This window comes from Balaenoptera acutorostrata, chromosome 11, assembly GCF_949987535.1.
Source record: "Balaenoptera acutorostrata chromosome 11, mBalAcu1.1, whole genome shotgun sequence".
In the NCBI taxonomy this organism is placed as follows: domain Eukaryota; kingdom Metazoa; phylum Chordata; class Mammalia; order Artiodactyla; family Balaenopteridae; genus Balaenoptera; species Balaenoptera acutorostrata.
The window spans coordinates 64,151,376-64,175,410 of record NC_080074.1 but is presented as its reverse complement, the minus strand read 5'-3'; the positions used below and the strand labels follow the sequence as shown (position 1 = coordinate 64,175,410).

General features: G+C 40.7%; 1 protein-coding gene and 1 long non-coding RNA gene across 7 annotated transcripts in view; one reads left to right on the top strand and one right to left on the bottom strand.

Annotated features, from left to right (window-relative positions):
* Window positions 1-13,524, top strand: part of LOC103013820 (uncharacterized) — a 58,242-nt gene extending 44,718 nt beyond the window's left edge. Inside the window, exon 4 of the long non-coding RNA XR_009009714.1 lies at window positions 13,238-13,524. This is a non-coding gene — a long non-coding RNA (uncharacterized LOC103013820). The remainder of the gene's footprint in view (window positions 1-13,237) is intronic.
* Window positions 1-16,204, bottom strand: part of TFCP2 (transcription factor CP2) — a 51,753-nt gene extending 35,549 nt beyond the window's left edge. For 2 of the 6 annotated variants that reach the window (XM_057556588.1, XM_057556590.1), the window contains exon 1: window positions 15,367-15,622. In XM_057556588.1, the coding sequence (XP_057412571.1) occupies window positions 15,367-15,488 (122 nt within the window). In that variant the 5' untranslated portion in view covers window positions 15,489-15,622. Of the gene's footprint in view, window positions 1-15,366; window positions 15,623-15,903 lie in introns of those variants that run through there. The other 4 variants (XM_028165864.2, XM_057556586.1, XM_057556585.1 and 1 more) reach the window with 4 other exon arrangements.
* Window positions 16,205-24,035: the final 7,831 nt, after the last annotated feature.

Below are 24,035 nucleotides of genomic sequence, written 5' to 3'. Positions count from 1 at the left end.
CTTTGAAACTCTGGAATCTAGTCCAACACTTTCAGCATCCAAGGGAGTGCCTGATGAAGAAAGAGGCTGGTAAATTTTATTTAATTTCAGCATTTGGCATAGCACCTATCATCCTCCAGCTCCCAGTCCCATGGGAGGCAGCAGTGGGAACAACAGCCCAAGATCCTGTTGCAGGTTGCTGGTGCTAGGGTGGGCAATAGGGATCTTGCCCTCCAAAAATAAAGGTTATGTGTCTTTCTTTCTTTCCTTCTTTTTTTCTTTGGCCACACTACAAAGCTTGTGGGATCTCAGTTCCCCAACCAGGAACTGAACCCAGGCTACAGCAGTGAAAGCCCAGAATCCTAACCACTAGGCCACCAGGGAACTCCCAAGGTTATGTGTCTTGATCACTGCTTTTGATTGCTGAGGAGCTGGTAAAGAGGCTCACCATTGTTTCAACCCCCATGGCTGAAGTGGCTTCCCTAACAAAGTGAGATGAAGAGATTCAAAAAAAGAGAACACTCTCTTTTTTCCTTGTCTTTTCTTATTGGATCCAGGCATTTAAGGAAATCTCTGTCAAGTCACTGACAGGGTGGAGATAACAGAAGAGACTTCAGTGACCATATACAGCAAGGAATACAGTCTTTGCACAACTAGTTTGGAAGAGTCACTAAACTTAGAGACAACTGCAGCTTTCATCCAGTAATGACAGTAATCTCTAAGAAGGGAGTAGAATCTGATTTCCAGAGTTACCACATTACAATACTCAAAATGTCCAGTTCTCAACAAAAAATTACAAAGCATACAAGCACATGAAAAAATACTCAATGTTGCTAATTATTAGAGATATGAAAATCAAAACCACAATGAGGTATCACCTCACACCAGTAAGAATGGCTATCATCAAAAAGTCTACAAACAATAAATGCTGGAGAGGGTATGGAGAAAAAGGAACCCTCCAACACTGTTGGTGGGAATGTAAATGGTGCAGCCACTGTGGAAAACATTATGAACTTCCTCAGAAAACTAAAAATAGAGCTACCGTAAGATCCAGCAATCCTGCTCCCGGGCATATATCCAGAAAAGACAAAAACTATAATTTGAAAAGATACATGCAGCACTATTTACAATAGCCAAGACATGGAAAGGACCCAAGTACACATCAACGAATGATTGGTTTAAGAAGATGTGATATATGTAGATACACACACACACACACACACACACACACACACAAAATGGAATACTACTCAGTCATAAAAAAGAATTAAGTATTGCCATTTGCAGCTACATGGATGAATCTGGAGAAAATTATACTAAGTGAAGTAAATCAGACAGAGAAAGACAAATATTATACAATATCACTTACATGTGGAATCTAAAAAAAAAATACAAATGAATCTATAGGCAAAACAGAAACAGACTCATAGACATAGAAAACAAACTCATGGTTAGCAAAGGGTAAACGGAGTAAGGAGGGATAAATTAGGAGTATGCGATTAACAAATACAAACTACTATAAATAAAATAGATAAGCAACAAGGATTTACTGCGTAACACAGGGACTTAACTATACTTCAGTTAAGAAAAAATTACAAAGCATACAAAGATAAAGGAAAATACAGCCTATTCACAGGAAAAAAGAAATTGACTGAAACCATCCTCTAGCAAGCCCAGATACTAGACTTACTAGACAAAGATTTAAGTTAACTGTCTTTAACATGCTCAAAGAGCTGAAGGAAACCATGGACAAATAACTAAAGGAAATGAGGAGAACAATGTATGAATAAGTACAGAACAGCAACAGAAAGACAGGAAGTATAAAAAGGAACCAAACAGAAATTCTGTACAAAAAAGTACAATAGCTGGAATTAAAAATTCACTAGAGGGGTTCAACATCTGATTCAACCAGGCAGAAGAAAGAGTTAGTGAACTTGAAGACAGGAAAATTGAAACTACTCAGGCTGAATTATAGAGTATTGAGTAGAGTTCCCTGTGCTATACAGTAGGTCCTTATTATTTATTTATTTATTTATTTATTTTTGGCTGTGTTGGGTCTTCGGTTCGTGCGAGGGCTTTCTCCAGTTGCGGCAAGCGGGGGCCACCCTTCATCGCAGTGCGGGGACCGCTCTTCATCGCGGTGCGCGGGCCTTTCTCTATCGCGGCCCCTCCCGTCGCGGGGCACAGGCTCCAGACGCGCAGGCTCAGCAATTGTGGCTCACGGGCCCAGCTGCTCCGCGGCATGCGGGATCCTCCCAGACCAGGGCTCGAACCCGTGTCCCCTGCATTAGCAGGCAGATTCTCAACCACTGCGCCACCAGGGAAGCCCCAGTAGGTCCTTATTAGTTATCTATTTTATATATAGTAGTGTGTACATATCACATTTTGTTTATCCATTCGTCTATCGATGGACCCTTGGGTAACTTCTGATATTTGGCTATTGTGAATACTGCTGTCATGAACATGGGTGTATAAATATCTCTTTGAGACTCTGCTTTAAGAAAAAAAAAAAAAGAAAGAAATTACTCAGGCTGAGGAGCACAAAGAAAAATGAAGGGACTTCCCTGGTGGCCCAGTGGGTAAGACTCCACACTCCCAATGCAGGGGACCCGGGTTTGATCCCTGGTTGGGGAACTAGATCCCGCATGCACGCTGCAACTAGGAGTTTGCATGCCACAACTAAGAAGTCCACATACCGCAACTAAGAAGTCCGCATGCTGCAACTAAGAAGTCCACATGCAGCAACTGAGAGCCTGCATGCTGCAGCTAAGAAGTCTGCATGTTGCAGCTAAAAGATCCCACATGCCACAACTAAGACCCAGTACAGCCAAAATAAATAAATAAATATTTTTAAAATAATAAAAATTAAATAAAATTAAATAAATTAAAAAAAAAAAGAATGAAGAGGGACTTCCCTGGCAGTCCAGTGGTTAAGACTCCATGCTCCCACTGCAGAGGGTGCAGGTTCAATCCCTGGTTGGGGAACTAGGATTTTGTATGCCATGTGGCATGACCAAAAAAGAAACAAAGAAAAAGAAAAATGAACAGGGTGTAAAGGGCCTATGGTACACCATCATATGTATCAACACACATATTCTGGGAGTCCCAGGAAGAAAAGAGGCAAAAAAAAAAAAAAAAATTAAAGAAAAAAATCATCAAAAACAGTCCAAATAGATGAAAGACATGAATCTACACATCCAAGAAGCTCCACAAACTTCAATAGGAAAAATCCAAAGAATTCCACACCAAGATGCATTATATTCAAACTGGTGAAAAACAAAGAGAATATTCAAAGCAACAGAAAGGAAGTAACTCATCATATATGAGGGACCCTCAATGAGATTAACAGCCAATATCTCATAGAGGCCAGAAGGCCAGGGATGATCCATTTAAAGTGCTGAAGGTAAAAACTATCAACCGAAAATTCTAAAATAGGACTTCCCTGGTGGTGCAGTGGTTAAGAATCCGCCTGCCAATCCACCTGTGCAGGGGACACAGGTTTGAGCCCTGGTCTGGGAAGATCCCACATGCGGCGGACCAACTAAGCCCGTGCACCACAACTGCTGAGCCTGCACTCTACAGCCTGTGAGCCACAACTACTGAGCCCACATGCCACAACTACTGAAGCCCGTGCGCCTAGAGCCCGTGCTCTGCAACAAGAGAAGCCACCGCAATGAGAAGCCTGCGCACCGCAACAAAGAGTAACCCCTGCTCGCCACAACTAGAGAAAGCTCGCACGCAGCAACAAAGACCCAATGCAGCAACAAAGACCCAATAAATAAATAAATAGCCATATGTGGGAAATGTTTTTTTTAAAAAAAAGAATTCTAAAATAAAAGAGAAATCAAGACATTCCTCAACAAAAGTTAAGGGAATTCATCACCAGTTCACCTGCCCTATAAGAAATGCTAAAGGGAAACGAAAGGGAAAGGCTAAAATGAAAGAATACTACGTGGTAACTCAAAGTCATACAAAAAAATAAAGATCATTATATCATCAAAAGTCTACAAACAATAAATGCTGGAGAGGGTGCAGAGAAAAGGGAACCCTCCTACACTGTTGGTGGGAATGTAAATTGGTACAATCACTATGGAGAACACTATGGAGGTTCCTAAAAAAACTAAATAGAACTATCACGTGATCCAGCAATCCTACTCCTGGGTATATATCCAGAGGAAACCATAATTCAAAAAGATACATGCACCCTAATGTTCATTGCAGCACTATTTACAATAGCCAGGACATGGAAGCAACAGAGGAATGGTTAAAGAAGACGTGGTACATATATACAATGGAATATTACTCAGCCATAATAAAGAATGAAATAATGCCATTTGCAGCAACATGAATGGACCTAGAGATTACCATACTTAGTAAAGTAAGTCAGACAGAGAAAGACAAATATCATATGATATCTAGAAAGATGACACAAATGAACTTATTTACAAAACAGAAACAGACTCCCAGACTTCAAAAACAAACTTATGGTTACCAAAGGGGAAAGGTGGGGGGAGGGATAAATTAGGAGTTTCAGATTAACATAAATACACTACTATATATAAAACAGATAATCAGCAAGTACCTACTGTATAGCACAGAGAACTCAACTCAATATTCTGTAATAACCTATATGGGAAAGAATCTGAAAAAGAATGGATATATGTGTATGTATAACTGAACTACTTTGCTGTACACCTGAAACACAACACTTTAAATCAACCATACCCCAATATAAAATAAAAATTAAATTTAATGATTTCATATTTTAAAAAAGATCATTACAAAGGTTATATAAATACACAAGATAGTATACTGTATTTATGGTATGTAACTCCTCTTTCTGTTTCTTATGTGATTTAAAAGACAAATGCATAAGATAATAATTATAAATCTACAGTAACAGGTACATGATGCATAAAGAGGTAATTTGTGACAGTAACAACATAAAGAGGGGAAATGGAGTTAATGTATGCTCTTTTTTATTAATTGAGATATAACTGACATACAACATTATATTAGTTTCAGGTATACAACATAATGATTTGATATTCATATATACTGCAAAATGATCACCACAATAAATGTAGTTTAATGTATGCTCATGAAGTTAAGTTGGCATCATTTCAAATTAGATTGCTATAAACTCAAGATACTAACTGTAATCCCCAGAGTAATCACTAAGAAAGTAACTTTAAAAATATACAAAAAAGAAAATGAAGAAGGAAACAAAATGGTACAATACAAAACAATCAAACACAAAAGAAGGCCATATTGGAGGAATTGAGAAACAAAATAAGATATGACATAGGGCTTCTCTGGTGGCGCAGTGGTTGAGAATCCGTCTGCCAATGCAGGGGACACGGGTTCGAGCCCTGGTCTGGGAAGACCCCACATGCCACGGAGCAACTGGGCCCATGAGCCACAACTACTGAGCCTGTGCGTCTGGAGCCTGTGCTCCGCCACGGGAGAGGACGCGACAGTGAGAGGCCCGCGCACTGCGATAAGAGTGGCCCCCGCTCGCTGCAACTGGAGAAAGCCCTCGCACAGAAATGAAGACCCAACACAGCCAAAAAAAAATAAATAAATAAATTTATTAAAAAAAAAGATATGACATATAGAAAACTATCAATGGCAGAAATAAGTCCTTCATTACCACTAATCACTTTAAGTACAAATGGGTTAACTGACCAATTAAAGACACAGATTGGCAGAAAAGATGTAAGAAAAAAAAAGGCCAACTACATGCTGCTTACAAAGACTCTATTTTTTTTTAACATCTTTATTGGAGTATAATTGCTTTACAATGGTGTGTTAGTTTCTGCTTTATAAAAAAGTGAATCAGTTATACATATACATATGTTCCCATACCTCTTCCCTCTTGCATCTCCCTCCCTCCCACCCTCCCTATCCCACACCTCTAGGTGGTCACAAAGCACCGAGCTGATCTTCCTGTGCTATGTGGTTGCTTCCCACTAGCTATCTATTTTACATTTGGTAGTGTATATATGTCCATGCCACTCTCTCACTTTGTCACAGCTTACCCTTCCCCCTCCCCATATCCTCAAGTCCATTCTCTAGTAGGTCTGTATCTTTATTCCCATCTTGCCACTAGGTTCTTCATGACCTTATTTTTTTTTCCTTAGATTCCATATGTATGTGTTAGCATACTGTATTTGTTTTTCTCTTTCTGACTTACTTCACTCTGTATGACAGACTCTAGGTCCATCCACCTCACTACAAATAACTCAATTTTGTTTCTTTTTATGGCTGAGTAATATTCCATTGTATATATGTGCCACATCTTCTTTATCCATTCATCCGATGATGGACACTTAGGTTGCTTCCATGTCCTGGCTATTGTAAATAGAGCTGCAATGAACATTTTGGTACATGACTCTTTTTGAATTATGGTTTTCTCAGGGTATATGCCCAGTAGTGGAATTGCTGGGTCATATGGTAGTTCTATTTTTAGTTTTTTATGGAACCTCCATACTGTTCTCCATAGTGGCTGTATCAATTTACATTCCCACCAACAGTGCAAGAGGGTTCCCTTTTCTCCACACCCTCTCCAGCATTTATTGTTTCTAGATTTTTTGATGATGGCCATTCTGACCAGTGTGAGATGATATCTCATTGTAGTTTTGATTTGCATTTCTCTAATGATTAATGATGTTGAGCATTCTTTCATGTGTTTGTTGGCAATCTGTATATCTTCTTTGGAGAAATGAAAGACTCACTTTAGATACAACACACAATAGGGTGAAAATGAAAAAAATAATGAAAGAAAATATTCCATGCAAATAGTAAACAAAAGAGAGCTGGAGTGACTATACAAGTATCAGACAAAATAGAACTTAAGTCATAAATTGTTACACGAGACACATAGAAAAAAAAGAGAGAGACACACAAAAGACATTTTATATTGATTTAAAAGGCCAATTTATCAAGAAGATAGAATAACTATAAACATGTACACACCCAAACAACAGAGCCCCCCAAAATAAGTATCTAAAACACTGATAGAATTGAAGAGATAAATAGACATTTCTACCATTGAGGACTTCATACCCTACTTTAAATAATGAGTGGGACGTCTGGACAGAATATCAATAAGGTAACAAAGGATTTGAACAACACTATAAACCAACCAGGCCTAACAGACATATACAGAGCACTCCACCCAACAACAGCAGAATATATTATCTTCTCAAGGACACATAAAACATTCTCCAGGAGAGACCACATGTTAGGCCATAAACCAATTTTCAGTAAGTTTGAAAAGATCAAAATCATACAAACTATATTCTCTGACCACAACAGAAGAAAGCTAGAAATCAGTAAAATAAGGAAAGCTGGAAATTTTGCAAATACATGGAAATTAGCTCAGTTTTTTTAAGCTCACTCTTCAACATCCAATGGATGAAAGAAGAAATCACTAGGGAAATTTAAAAATACTTTGAGACAAATGAAAATGAAATCACAACATACTAAAACTTACGGGACACAGTGAAAGCAGTACTTAAGGGGAATTTTATAGCTGTAAATGCCCACATAAAAAAGGAAGAAAGAAAAAAAAAAAAAAAAAAAAAAAAGGAAGAAAGACCTCAAATCAAATAAACTAACTTTACATCTTAAGGGACTAGAAAAAGAGCAAACTAAATCCAAAACTAGCAGAAAGAAGGAAGTAACAAAGATGAGCAGGAAAAAATAGAGAATTTAAAAAATAGTAGAGGGGACTTCCCTGGTGTTCCAGTGGTTGAGAATCCACCTTCCAATGCAAGGAACGTGGGTTTGATCCCTGGTTGGGGAATTAAGATCCCACATTCTGCAGGGCAACTAAGCCCATGTGCCACAACTACTGAGCCTGTACACTCTAGAGCCCACACACCACAACTAGAGAGCCCACACACTGTAACTACTGAGCCTGTGCGCTCTGGAACCCACACACCACAACGAAAGATGCCGCATGCCTCAACGAGGACCCCGCGTGCCACAACTAAGACCCAACACAGCCAAATAAGTAAATAAATAAATATTTTTTTAAAAATAGCAGAGGATCAAAACCAAAAGTCAGTTCTTTAAAAAGATAAACAAAATTGAAAAACTTTTAGCTACACTGTCCAAGGAAATAAAGAGAGAAGACACACATAAATAAAATCAGAAATGAAAGTGGGATATTACTACCAACCTTGTAGAAATGAAAGGATTATAAGAGAACACTATGAATAATTATATACACACAAATTAGATAATCTAGATAAAACAGATTTCTAGAAACACACAAAGTACCAAAACTGACTCAAGAAGAAATCTAAAAATCTCAACAGACCTATTAACAAGCAATGGAATCAATAATAAAAAACCTCTCAACAAAGAAAAGTCTAGGACCAGATGACTTCATTAGTAAATTCTACCAAACATTTAAAGAACTAACACCAGACTTCCCTGGTGGCAGAGTGGTTAAGAATCCGTCTGCCATTGAAAGGGACAGGGGTTCAAGCCCTGGTCCGGGAAGATCCCACATGCTACAGAGCAATGAAGCTCGTGCGCCACAACTACTGAGCCTGCACTCTAGACCCCGTGAGCCACAACTACTGAGCCTGCGTGCCATGACTACTGAGGCCCGTGTGCCTAGAGCCCGTGCTCCACAACAAGAGAAGCCACTGCAATGAGAAGCCTGCACACAACAATGAGTAGCCCCCGCTCACTGCAACTAGAGAAAGCCCACACACAGCAACAGAGACCCAACACAGCCAAATAAATAAATAAATAAACTTTAAAAAAATAAGTAAGTAAATAAAGGCTTAACACCATTATCCTAATACCAAAGCCAGAAAAAGATACAAGAAAAGAACACTACAGACCAATATCCCTTATGAATAAAGAAACAAAATCCTCAACAAAATATTAGCAAACTGAATCCAACAGCACATTAAAATGATTCTAAACTATGACCAAGTGGGATTTATCCCAGGAATGTAAGGGTAGTTCAGATAAGGAAATCACTCAGTGCAATACCCCACACAATCATCTCAATAGAAAAGGCACTGGACAAAATTTAACACTGTTTTATGAAACAAACACTGAGCAAAACCTTGAAGACACTATGCTAAGTGAAAAAAGCAGTCCCAATAACATCCAAAAGAATAAAATACGTACGAATAAATTTAACCAAGGATGTGAAAGACTTGTACATTGAAAACTACAAAACACTGCTTAAAGAAATTAAAGACCTAAATAAATGGAAACACATCCCATGTTCATGGACTGATAAACTCAATATTGTTAAGATGGCAATACTCCCAAAGCTATTTACAGATTCAATGAAATCCCTATCAAAATTCCAATGATCTGTTTTGCAGAAACAGAAAAGCTTAGCCTCAAATTTGTATGGAACTACAAGAGGCCCTAAATAGCAAAAAACAATATTGGAAAAGAAAAACAAAATAAGAGGAATCACGTTTCCCAGTTTCAGAGCTTATTACAAAACTATGGTAATCAAAACAGTGTGGTACTGGCAAAATAGACATATCAACCAATGGAACAGAACAGAGTCCACAAATAAATCTTTACATGTATGGCCAATTAATTTTCAATGAGGCTACAAAGAACATTCAATGGGAAACAAACATACGGCTGAGACAACTGGATATCCACATACAAACAAATGATGCTGGAACCCTATCTCACTTTAGATACAAAAATTAACTCAAAATGGGTCAATGACCTAAACATAAGAGCTTACACTATAAACTCTTAGGAGAAACCACAGGGTAAATCACCATGACTTGAATTTGGCAATAGATTCTTAGAGTTGACATCAAAAGCACAAGCAACAAAAAGAATAGATAAATTGAACTTCATCTAAATTAAACACCTTTGTGAATCAAACAAAGGACATTATCAAGAATGTGAAAAGACAACCTGCAGAATGGGAGAAAGTATCTACAAACCATATATCTGATAATGATCTAGTAACCAGAATATATAAAAAACTCTTACAGCTCAACAACAAAAGGACAACAACCCAATTTAAAACCGGGCAAAGGACTTGAAGAGACACTTCTCCAAAGAAGATATACAAATGGCCAACAAGCAGATGAAAAGATGTCAACATCACGGTCATCAAGGAAATGTAGAACAAATAATAACAGATACTACTTCACACTCACTAGGATGACTTTAATAAAAAACAGAAAACAACAAATGTTGGTAAGGATATAGAGAAGTATGAACCCTTGTACATTGCTGGTGAGAATGTAACATGGTTTAGCTGCTGTGCAAAACTGCTTGGCAGTTCTTGAAAAAGTTAAGCATACACTACACACCTTTTACAAAGGCCAAAATCCAGAACAGTGACACCACCACATCCTGACAAGATGTGGAGTAACAAAGGAACTCTCACTCATTGCTGGTAGGAATGCAAAATGGTACAGCCACTTTGGAGGACAGTTTGGCAGTTTTTTACAAAACTAAACATACTCATACCATATGATCCAGCAATGCCATTTCTTGGTATTTACCCAAAGAAGATGAAAACTATCTGCACACAAAAATCTGCACAGAGATGTTTATAACAGCTTTATTTATAATGCCAAAACTTGGAAGCAACCAAGATGTCCTTCAGGGTTTCCCTGGTGGCGCAGTGGTTAAGAATCCACCTACCCTCCAATGCAGGGGACGTGGCTTCAAGCCCTGGTCCGGGAAGATCCCACATGCCACGGAGCAACTAAGCCTGTGCGCCACAACTACTGAGCCTGGGCTCTAGAGCCCGTGAGCCGCAACTACTGAGCCTGCATGCCACAACTACTGAAGCCCACGCGCCTAGAGCCCATGCTCCGCAACATGAGAAGCCACTGCAATGAGAAGCCCGCACACTGCAACGAAGAGTAGCCCCCACTCGCCGCAACTAGAGGAAGCCCGCGCGCAGCAACGAAGACCTGATGCAGCCAAAAATAAATAAAATAAAGAAATTTGTTAGAAGAAAAACAGATGTCCTTCAGTGGTGAATGGATAAATAAACTCTGATACATACAGACAATGATGTATTATTCAGTGCTAAAAAAGATATGAGCTATCAAGCCATGAAAAAGACATGGAGGAACGTCAAATGCATATTACTAAGTGAAAGAAGCCGACATGAAAAGGGCTACATACTGTATGATTTCAGTTATATGACATTCCAGAAAGGCAAAACTATAGAGACCATAGAAAGATCAATGGTAGCAAGGGGTTGGGGTAGTGGTGGGTGAATGAATCAGCAGAGCACAGAGGATTTTTAGAGCAGTGAAAATACTTTGAATGATACTGCATTGATGGATACATGTCATCATATATTTGTCCAAACCTACAGAACATTCAATACCAAGAGTGAACCCTAAGATAAACTATGGACTTTGGGTGATTATGCTGTGCCAATGTAGGTTCAACAATGTAGGTACAGAGTGTGTACCACTCTGGTGGAAGATGTTGATAACAGGGGAGGCTATGCATGTGTAGAGGCTGGGGGTATATGGGAAATTTCTATACCTTCCTCTCAATATTGCTATGATCCTAAAACTGCTCTTTAAAAACAAACAAACAAAAAAAAACTCTTTAAGTTACATAAAATAAAGAAAGTTAAGTGTAGCATTACCACACGGCTCAAAAATTCCAATCCTAGGTATATACCCAAAAGAAATGAAAACATACGTCTAGTACAGCATGGTGAATATAGTCAACAATATTGTATTGCATATTTTAAAGCTGCTAAGAGACTAAAACTTAAAAGTTCACATCGTAAGAAAAAAAAATTTTGTAACTACGTATGGTAATGAATGTTAACTAGGCTTATTGTGGTGATCATTTCATATACAAACGTGAAATCATTATGTTGTACACCTGAAACTAATACAATGCTATGCGTCAATTATACTTCATTTAAAAAATGTCTACACAGAAACTTGAACACAAATGTTTATAAACATTTTCTTTATAAACACAGTGCTATGTTAGCATTATTTGTAATAGTCGTCCATCAGTGGATGAATGGTTAAACAAATTGTGATATATATATACGATGGCATATTATTCAGCCATAAAAAGGAAGAAATTACTTTAGTGTTGATACATGCTACAACACGGATGAACCCTGGAAACATTATGCTCAGTGAAAGAAGCCAGACACAAAAAGGCACACATTATATGATTCTATTTATGTGAAATCCAGAATAGGTAAATGCATAGAGACAGAACGCATATTAGTGGGTACCAAGGAGAGAAGGGAGGGAGAAATGAAGAGCAATTGCTTAACGGGTATAGGGCTTTCTTTTGGGGTGATGAAAATGTTTTGGAACTAGATAGAGGTGGTGGTTGTGCAACATTGTGAACATACTAAATGCCACTGAATTGTTCACTTTAAAATGGTTAACTTTACGTAATATGAATTCCACCTCAACCTTAAAAAAATGAAAAAAAAAGTTTGAAGAAAATTTTAATGTTTACTCTTTTAATAATAGCTTTATTGAGATACAATTCATATACCATACAATTCACCCATTTAAAGTGTACAATTTAATTGTCTTTACTGTAGTCACAGAGTTATGCAATCATCATCACAATTTTAAAACATTTTTATCAGCGCCCCCCCAAAAAAAACCCCCAGTACCTATTAGCAGTCACTCCCCATTCCCTCCTCTCCTACAGTCAACCACTAATCTACTTTCTGTCTCTATAGATTTGCCTATTTTGTACACTTCCAAGAAATAGAATCATAGGTAGTCTTTTGTGACTGGCTTCTTTCACTCAGCATGTTTTCATGGAATTTCCTTATTTTAAATATAAAGTTTGTGCCATGTATTAAAACGTAAGGAAAAAAGTAAGGAGACTATTAAAGGACCACTTATGAAAAGAATACAATCACTGAATGTAATGGCAGATCAAGAATCAAAAACAGAAATCCAGCTAAGATGAATTTTTATAAAATATAAACCAATAGATGTGAAGCAAAACCATTATAAGATGCAGTAGAAGTAAGCAAATCAAGGTAAAACAAATACGTTAGGGAAAATATTTTACAAAACAAATTGCTGTCAAAGAGAAAATTTTCCCTAACAAAGGTTTAGGAAAAGTAATCACAGGTTTAGTTAAAAAAAGAAACAGGGAGAGCAAAGAATCATTGTCTTTGAGTATAAAAACTCCTCCAATCAGTGTTTCTCAAAATGTGGTCCCTGGACTATGTGCATCAAAATCATCTAAGAATTTGTTTTTAAAAAATCAGGGCTTCCCTTGTGGCGCAGTGGCTGGGAATCTGCCTGCCAATGCAAGGGACGTGGGTTTGAGCCCTGGTCCAGGAAGATCCTACATGCCGTGGAACAACTAAGCGCATGCGCCACAACTACTGAGCCTGTGCTCTAGAGCCTGCAAGCCACAACTACTGAGCCCGCAAACCACAACTCCTGAAGTCCATGCACCTAGAGCCCATGCTCCACAACAAGAGAAGCCACCTCAATGAGAAGCCTGCACACCGCAACGAAGAGTAGCCCCCGCTCGCCACAACTAGAGAAAGCCCACGTGCAGCAACAAAGACCCAATGCAGCCAAAAATAAAATAAATTTATTTTTTTAAAAAATTAGATTTCTGGTCTGTGCCCCAGACAATCACCAAAGATGGGATGCTGTAAACTATTTTTTATAAGTTTCCAGATGACTCTCATAAACACTAAAGTTTGAGAACTAACAATATCTAATTAACACAAATTAATGCAAATGATTAAATGTAAGAGACAAGAGAATCATGACAGCAGTAAAGTGCATGAAAAAGAGCAAGGTGAAAGAGAGCAAAGAAAAAAAAAAGAAAAAAATTTTTGCACATTGCGCTGTTGAGAAAACATAAAGTGATGTTTGAAAACTTTTTGATTTGATCTTGGAAAAAAATTGCAAATGTGTAAATATGCAAGCCATTCTACTAATACTTGTGAGGACCACTCAGGATATGAATAGGAAAGCACTCATAAATGTAAAGTTGCATGGTAGAGAGAGCACATAGTTGATACCCAAGTGTTTGTTGATGTCAGACTATTTTTATAACAAGTACTGTTACATTTAATTATCTCCATTCTTAACTCTGATAACCTAGACAAAACTAAACTTTTTGCGGTAGTAATCTTTACATGAACAACAGCATAAATTGTCAACTATTATGTCACATACTGACGTGCAAGCTCAGGGTCAGGACATTTACTTTCAGACCAAGTTAATCTCTGTTTTTATGGTAAGACTCATGTAAACAAGGACAGACAAAATTAGAGTTAAATTTCTCAAGGCTAAGAGCACTGCATGATAAAACTCAAATTTCCCTGAAAATCACTAAAATATGCATTCAAGGATAGCCTTTATTATTTTAACTATAAGCAAAGATTCCTGAAGATGAAGTATTAAGTTCTAATTCATAATTTTACTTCAGTGAGGAAATTCCACTTTGGCTTAGCAGAGTTAACGAAAGGAAGTTCACTTTTATAACTCTCAAAGGAGCTCACTAACAGAATGCAAAATTTGTCCTTTTTCCCCATAAAAGGCATCCTCCCACTATAAGCTCATAAACCTAATTAAAGTGCTAAATTCTAAAGTCTCTTTGACTCATTTAGATTAAGCCTTACAATGCATCTGGAAACCCAATTATATTCCATCAAACATTAAGAAGCAGATGTTTCAACATTTCCAGACACGACTCTTGCACATCTTGTAAATGAAACAAACTACATTGGGGGAATGAAGTAGCTAACACATGCAAATATATTACATGGGAGGTTATGTTGCTTTCAAAGGAGATTTTTATTTCTTATCAACATTTGGCTTGATACATGAAGGTCTAGAAGCATCTAAAAGTTCTTTTTGACACTTTTTCATTTTGCAGCTTATGTTTCAAAAGTTAGAAACCCTAGAATTGATTGAGTAAAGCCTGAAAGCAGGTTAAGATACAGATGTGTGGACTTCTTCATTAAAGGTTTCACATTTCCTCCCAATAAGCAGTCAACCAACGTTCATCATTAAGCCCCAACTCCCTAAACATCTTTCACATGTTCAATGTGGCCTCTTCTTCACACAAGTCCAGTGCAACCTATCCACACGTGCACACACACCAACAGTCTCCAAGTCACCCACACTGGCACAAAAGCCTCTCAACATTCATCTGGTTGCTAATCAAGGGCTATTCTTCTTGACACTGCCTGTAATCTTTTTCCCTTTCTACCGCAATACTCACTACTCAAAACAACAAAAGAAACAAGTTCGTTTTCTCTAACCACCGAGAGCTTCTCTAACTCTATACACCTCTCTCTCTTTTCCCCCCTTATTCTCTATCCTGCCTTTGTTATTCAGAAGGTGCAGGGTCTGGGAAAATCTCACTCACCTCATGCTATAGGCACCAGCACCCAGTTCCTGGCCGATCCCGGATAGACTAGCATCAAAGTCCTGCACCAGCCCGGATTCAATCACCTCATCGGCCAGAGGCAGCTTCAGAGCCCAGGCCATCCTGGCTCCTTCCTTGCCCCAGGAGACACCGTTTCTTGTACAAAGGCGAGCAGTGTGATTCTACCCAACGGGGGCAAGACTGCAAGACTGTAGAAAACTCCAAACCAAGATCTCCCCCGCAGTACTCACCAGCCACCCCCAAGCCCCCCCCCCCGCACTGCCCACACAACTGATCTCCCGCACCCTTGTCTCCTCGCTCTTGGCTGCCCTGACTTCCAAAATCCCTACCCCCACCCCACCCCCACCCCCGCCTAGCTCTCTGGAGCCGCGTGAGGGTCCTTTGGCTTCACTCTTCCAGACTGCCCAAAGGCAACCCTGGACTCCTCGCACTCCCACTCTTTGGGCTCTCCCCTTGAACTCGTGGTGGTCACTCGCTGCTTTCCAAACAAACCAGAAGCAGCGACCCGCTACCTACCCTGCGCGCCCACGCCGCTTTCGCACCTTTTCCCCCGCCCCTTTCTGCGGGAAACTCCCCTCCCTCCCGGGAACCAGTCTCCCTTTCCCCTCCAGGCCTCGCTTCCGGTCAGTCCCAAAATCACTTCCGGTCACCCCTTCTCAATCCCACGGCTTTTAGAACCAAATCCAGGTTTCCGCTGAGTCGACTCCCCGCCCTCTGCGGCCCCCCACGGCCTCCTAGCATGGGTGGAGAAAGCCCAGCACGGGCTTGAATCCCAGACTCGCCAGGCTCTTCCACCGCCCACCGCCCCAGCGCCAACCAATCATGGCGCCCTCTTCCTTCGCAGGTCCGGAGAACGTAAATCACCCTGACGCTAGCCAATGAAGAAGCGACTTCGCCGGCCTCGGCAGTGGTGATAGGCTAGCTACGCCACGGCTCTCTGCCCGCAGGAGATGGGCTGGGGGATCTGGCAGAGGAAACGGCGTGCGTCAGGTGGCTCGGTTCAAACGTCCCTCCTTGGGGCTACCTGAGTTCTGGCGTCCGCTAAGTAAGCGAGTCAGCACCTTAAGGCGTGGGTGGAGCTTTCGCTCTAGTCTTATTGAACCCACACCCACACCTTGGCTGACTTACCTAAACGCTCCTAACACGCGTTTGTTTGTTCCTGGAATACTGTTTCATTAAACTCGCCTCTTACGGGGTCAAGACTGCTTCAGTCCCACTTCCCTGGATAGTCTTTTTATCTTCCTCATTCTCCCTTAATGCTTTTCAACAGGAAAGGATGAGATAGGTGAAAGTGTCGTAGTTTTTAAAAGGTGGTGGTCTGAAGATCAGGATTTGTGCTGGCGTCATTTACTAGCTTGGTGACCAGAATAATAGTTTAATCACACCGAGATTTAGCTTTCTCATGTTTGAAAAGTGGAGATAACCACACGTGCTCCATCTTCTTCCTTTGAGGTTAAAATAATAATGTCCATTGTTTATTGATCATCAACTATATACAAGGAACTTTATTACATTATCAGTAATACTCAAAACAATCGTAACTAGGTTTACAATTACAAAGATAAGTATTAATGACCTTCATTTTACCAATAAGGAGAGGAAGCTAAGGGCTTAAGTTGGCCAGAGCTAAATTGGGGTGCCAACCTCAGAGCTGATTACAAACCCTGATAATTTTCACTACAAGACATTGCCTATATGTGAAAGTATTGGTTCATTGCTGGTTTCCATTATTTAATTTTTACAATGTCTTGAGATAGATAGGTAGATAGATACAAATAGATAGCTAGCTGCCTTTTTCACTAGATTATGACCTCCTAAAGAAAAGAGAATACATATTTTTCAGGCTTGTGTTCTAAATATCTCCTGGTATAGTTCCTGCATTCAGTAGGACATTTTTTTTTTTAATGCTCATTGAATTAAAAAAAAGGAAAGAGGTTAACATGAAGTTGACAGCATGCCCCCAGTTTCAGCCAGAGTCCTCTCTTTGAGGGCTCTGACTTATCCATCTTCTTACCTTAATAAGCCTGGCATCCAAGTCTTGATTCATTCCCAAGACATTTAATATCTCTTCAAGCCATTTTTTTCTTCCCTTGAGCCAGTTTTATCTCAAAACATGTGTTTGTGGGTAAAGGAATGGGTCTTGGGCTCAAAGACCAAAAGAGAGATGTCATAACCAAAATCCTTTATAAACAAGCCTTTATAAACAATCCAGAGTATTTTTTTAATATAATCCATTTTTTAAATTTTTATTTATTTTTGGTTGTGCTGTGTCTTTTGGGAGGCGAATTCTTAACCACTGCACCACCCAATCCAGAGTATTTTTATTTTTTATTTTATTTTTTATTTTTTTAAATAAATTTATTTATTTTTGGCTGTGTTGGGTCTTTGTTGCTGCGCCCGGGCTTTCTCTAGTTGTGGCGAGCGGGGCTACTCTTCGTTGTGGTACGCGGGTTTCTCATTGCGGTGGCTTCTCTTGTTGCGGAGCACGGGCTCTAGGCACGCAAGCTTCAGTACTTGGGGCACACGGGCTCAGTAGTTGTGGCTCACGGGCTTAGTTGCTCCGCGGCATGTGGGATCTTCCCGGACCAAGGCTCGAACCCGTGTCCCCTGCATTGGCAGGCGGATTCTTAACCACTGCGCCAACAGGGAAGCCCCAGAGTGTTTTTAAACACCTCTTAGGTCGACCCAAGCCTTGTTTGAACAACTCTATCACTAGATGCACAATCTTGGGCAAGTAACTTTGCATTCCTGAGCCTCAGTATTAATCCATAAATTAGTGAAAATAATACCTCCTACTAAGATTGTTGTGAGGATTAAATGAAGTACTAAGATGCCACATAAATAATACTTATTCAGTAAATATTAGCTCAAGTCTCCCACTAGCCCATTTCTGTTTCTCTGTTAAGACTGGGTTGGTATTATCCTGTTTAAAAAATTAGCTTACCTTTTTTGATGTGCTCTGATTTTAGTAGCACTTTAATATATATATATAGTCTCATTTAATCCTCATAAAAGTTTTCTTTTTATTTTTTAACATGAGGAAACTGAGACTCAAAAGGACAGAGTGATTAAGCAGACTACAGCCTCTTTAGAAATTATCTTGAAAATTATTCTGATTCAGCAACTCCACTCTACATATATACCCTAGAGAACTCTTGCGCATACATACCAGGAGACTTGTATGAGAATGTTCATGGCAGCACTATTTACAGCAGCAAAACAGAACAAAATGAATGTATGCCCACAAGAGAAAGGATAAACTGGAGTGTAATAGATTATTATACAGCAATGAACATGAATATAGCTACACTCAAACATAGGAATAAATCAATCAGAATTGTGGGGGAAATGCAGAAGTGCTCATATGTTACTCATAAAGTAACATCACTTTATAAAGCTCAAAAACCAGCAAAATTTAGCAATATATCATTTAGGGAAATATATATATATATATATTCCTAAATATATATATGTATATATATTCCTTTTAAAAGGAATGAAATGAGGGGCTTCCCTGATGGCTCAGTGGTTGAGAATCTGCCTGCCAATGCAGGGGACACGGGTTCAAGCCCTGGTCCGGGAAGATCCCACATGCCGCGGAGCAGTTAAGCCCGTGCACCACAACTACTGAGCCTGCACTCTAGAGCCCGCGAGCCACAACTACTGAGCCCACACACCACAACTACTGAAGCCCGCGTGCCTAGACCCCGTGCTCTGCAACAAGAGAAGCTGCCGCAATAAGTCCACACACCGCAACTAGAGAAAGCCCATGTGCAGCAACAAAGCCCCAACGCAGCCAGAAGTAAAGAAAATTTTAAAATTTACATATTAAAAAAAGATACACATGTACTTCTTCCAAGGTTTGAGCCTAAGTTTTAATTCTGAACCGAAACAAAGATTTCACAAAGGTCCTCCTTGCCATTTATTAATTCTAAAACAAACAGAGGTGAAATGAAAAGTGACTCCTAAGTCTTGGTCCCTACCAACTGGAATACAGATCAGCCTTGAGATTTAGATCCTTGGGCCCAGGTCCCCCCTGAGGGGAGAAGACCTTAGGCAGAGTGTTTACTCCTGGAATTCTGTGACTGTGGGGGGTTGACTTTTTCCCTCCTCTCCCTTCCCCATTGTAACTACTCCTGAAATCGGAGTGCCCGGGCTGGAAACAGGAATTCCAGGGGCAGCCCTGGGGGCTCTGCCTCCAAGAAAAATCACCAGGTGTTTCCCTGGAAATCCAGCAACATCTATCAAAAAACCAAAATGTTGTACGTATAAATTCATCCCACAACAAAAATCATGGTTCCTATTAGAAATAATAAATATGACTAATTAACCAGAGCACCTGTGGCACAGAGCTCCAAATTCAGTATTCTGGACCGTTGGGCTCATGGTAAAGGGTTCATTTCCCTAGATTAGGTCCTGAAACTAGACACTGTTCAGATGGAACATAGCAGGACCTACCCTGGTGGGTAGAAACGTGGAAATCCTACCCAAAAGATCAGGACAGATAGCACCCCCAGGTCCCATCTTGTATGGTGTAAGGTTAGGCACACAGGCTTTAGAGATAGCACATCTTGGTTTTAAGACCTGGTTCTGCTGCTCACAAACAAAACAACCCTGACTTGATTTCTCATCTTCTCTGTGCCTCAATTTTTTATCTGTAAAATGGGTATAATAATAGTTCTTACTTTATAGAATTATGGTGCTAATTATTGTGCTAATGCATGTTAAGTGCTTATAAGGGTGTCTAGCACACAGTCAGTGATCAGTCAGGGTTAGCTATTGTTATGATTGACAAAAAGGGAACCCTAGCACTTGTCCTGCCTACCTCTTAAGATTAATCAATTCTCTCAGAGGCTTGAGGGCTCAAGCTCCCTGGAGGATCAGTACCTATCCATTCCCTAGGTTTTCTTTCTCATTCATTTAAGAAAGTCAGTCACTGTTGCTGGGTGCCCAAGTCAATCACCCGGCATTTTCCTCCAGGTACAGGAAGAGACCATTATCCAGGCAGGCTTTTTTTAGGACTGACTATCTAATTGGTTTTTTTGTTTGTTTGTTTTAATTGTTATTGGAGTATAGTTGATTTACAACGTTGTGTTAGTTTCAGGTATACAGCAAAGTGAATTAGTTATACATATACATATATCCACTCTTTTTTTTTTTTTAGGTTCTTTTCTTATATAGGCCATTACAGAGTATTGAGTAGGGTTCCCTGTGCTATACAGTAGGTTCTTATTAGTTATCTATTTTATATATAGCAGTGTGTATATGTCAATCCCAATCTCCCAATTTATCCCTCCCCCCCTCTTATCCCCTGGGAACCATAAGTTTGTTTCCTACATCTGTGACTCTACTTCTGTTTTGTAAATAAGTTCATTTGTACCCTTTTTTTTTTAGATTCCACATGTAAGTAATATCATATGATATTTGTCTTTCTGTGTCTGACTTACTTCACTCAGTATGACAATCTCTAGGTCCCTCCATGTTGCTGCAAATGGCATTATTTTGTCCTTTTTTATGGCTGAGTAATATTCCATTGTATATATGTACCACATCTTATTTATCCATTCCTCTGTTGATGGACATTTAGGTTGCTTCCATGTCCTGGCTATTGTAAATAGTGCTGCAATGAACATTGGGGTGCATGTACCTTTTCAAATTATGGTTTTCTCCAGGTATATGCCCAGGAGTGGGATTGCTGGATCATATGGTAGTTCTAGTTTTAGTTTTTTAAGGAAACTCCATACTGTTCTCCATAATGGTTGCACCAATTTACATTCCCACCAACAATTTACATTCCCACCCACCAATTTCCTTTTCTCCACACGCTCTCCAGTATTTATTGTTTGTAGATTTTTTGGTGATGGCCATTCTGACCGGTGTGAGGTGATACCTTACTGTAGTTTTAATTTGCATTTCTCTAATAATTAGTGATGTTGAGCATCTTTTCATGTGTGACTATCTAGTTTTAACTCTTCACATCTTCCTACACTCCAGACAGCAAGCCTTTGAGGCCCAGTCTGGCTTTTTTGATGGACCCTGCAGTTGAGAGAAAAGGCATCTGAAGTATAGGGCGGTCTTTTGGGACTGAGCCATTTACCTGTGCGGAATCTGATGCCATCTCTGGGTAGGTAATGTCAGAATTGAACTGAGTTCTCAGACACACTGCTAGTGCCTGAGAAATGCTTTTTGGTGTGGGGAAGCCTGCACACACACCCATTGGAGTTGGGTTCAGGAACCCAGAGGAACATCCCAGACTTGGGAATAGAAACTGCAGTCCCTCCACAAACCCACCCCTCTTCCTTTAAAGCCTTCCTGGGCCAGTTTGCCAGGAACCACACTCAAACTGGTCTGAGCCAGTGGTAACAGCTTCCACTAACTCTTCTGCTGGGAGCTGTTGGGAGATGCCTCTCTCCATTCAGGGCCAGTTGCCGCCCAGATTCCATTCACTCCCACACATCACAGTCCAAACCTTGCAGCGCTAATGCTGAAGCCTCTGTACCTGCTTTCTCCCAGTAGCTTGAAGTCAGGGACTCAGCTCTTATTGTTTCCTTGAAAGGCAGGGTACAAATGCATTCAGTCATCTATCTGATATTTATCAAGCACCTGCTCTGTGCCCTTGGCCTGGGTCCTGAGGGGTTGCAGTCTAGCGTGGACAGCCAATATTAGGGTTGTGAGATCTATGCAGAGGTAAGTGCTGGCTTCTGTGTCATCCTGGGCCTCATTATTTCGAGTGCTGTAAAGCTCCTCTGATCCCCAAGCCTGACGTCAGAGTCTTAGACATCTCTTGTCCCTTGGGTTGGGGAGGGGGCTGGAGCATGATCTAGAACCCAGCACAGTGCCTGGCTCAGGAATGCTGGTTGGGTGGAATCAAAGGTGATGCCTTGTTCTCACCAGTTTAGATTATGTAGCCAGACCTCATCAATACCAAGGAGGTGGAGGGGGGAGGAGGGAGGGTTGCAGGGGAGCATGACATGAACCCTACTCCTAGGAGGGAGAGACCCTTTTTACAGCCATGTTCTCCCAGCCCTGAGCTCAGGTGGCAGGCCTGCCCATAACATTTGCAGGCCTGGGGAAAAGCACAAAGGAAGACCCACTTACCATATATCTAAATTTTTATAAAGCATGATCAACCTAATTGTGACTGTTCTCACCTCCTATCATGATAAGCATACCTTCATAATGACCGGGAAGGCCAGGTTTGAATTTGGACTTCTAAGACTCCTTGAAGTTCTGTGCTAGAATAATAGGAATCCTGGCCCCCAGCCTGCAGCCTGCCTTCTCTTCCCCCTCGAAGCCCCACCTCACACTGCAAAGGGCTTTGTGTATACATATACGCATCCAGCCTGCACAGCCAAGCTCCATCCACCCAGCTTTCTGACAAACAGCTGCCTCTTGGTCACCTCTTGGGCCAGGAGTGTATACACCAACAGCACAATCTATTATCAGGACCCAGGGAAGAGGGGCTAGAAAGTGGGCTTGGCAGGGAATTGTGGGATCCTAGGTATCAGGGGGTGGTCTAGAAGGAGAAAGGGCACACCCCTTGACCCTGCACCCCACGGGGAGAGTGCCAGCTGGAGGGCCTGGGTGGGGAAGTAGGAGTTCAGGGCACTGATACTCATCCTCTTGCAATGGGATTTTCCAGGCCACAGACTCTGACGGCAAAGCCAGCTCCTCCCCTGCTCTCTGACGCTGACTCCCTCACATCACCCTGAGAGGTAGAAGAGAAACAAGCAGACCAGTACAAAAGAAAAAAATACTGTTTATTCCACACAACTACATCAAGCGCTTCTCCCCCATTCTCCCCTCCTCACCCCTCACTCCAGCTCTCAGCAGACTTTGTCCCATGTCCGGGATCAGTCAGAACCTCAGCATCAGAGCCTGGCCTAGGAGACAGGAAGGGAATCTAGGCAAAGGAAGGTGATTGGATTTCCAAGGACACAAAAATGTCAGGGTCTCTCATTCCAAAGTCAAATGGGTTCCTTAACCCATTTGGCTGAATTCTTTCCCTGGACCCCACCTGGATAAAATGCCTTGATTAGTGCAGGGTCAAAGGCCCCAGCCAATTCATTAAGCCATAGAAAGTTTTGGTCTTTGAAACAATAACAAACAAAACACATGCAAACAGTTAAGCCATTTCTGCCCTTTCTCCTGCCTTTCCATGGTAAAGGAGCCACTGAGATCTGGCTGATAACCAGAAAGGTGCTTTCAAAACAAAATTGATATCAACTCCCTTCAGAGCCTGATGCTACTCAAAACAAAAATATAAACAAAATAAAAAACCCACCTCAGGGCCATCGCTGCTTTCCAGAGGCCCTGTGGTAGGGGAACAAGAGCAGAGATCAGGCCGGTGAGCTCTGGTGTGGGCACACTTCTGGGGCGTCCTGTACCCCCCTGCCTGGGGAATTCAGCCTGCAAACATTCTGCCCCTGGACTTGTTCCTCTGAAAGACCAACCCGTCATTCCAGCAGAGGAAAAAATGCTTTAGTTCTAGCCCAGCCTTGGGAAGACACATTTAGATGCGGGAGGAGCTAAGAAAGCATGGCCAGGCCTAATTTAGAGCAGCAGTTCATCAGCTTTTTCCTGCCGTGACACAGGACAGATGGTGTCCTCCTGCATATCCACTGCCACGGACACGCCCTGGGTTATAT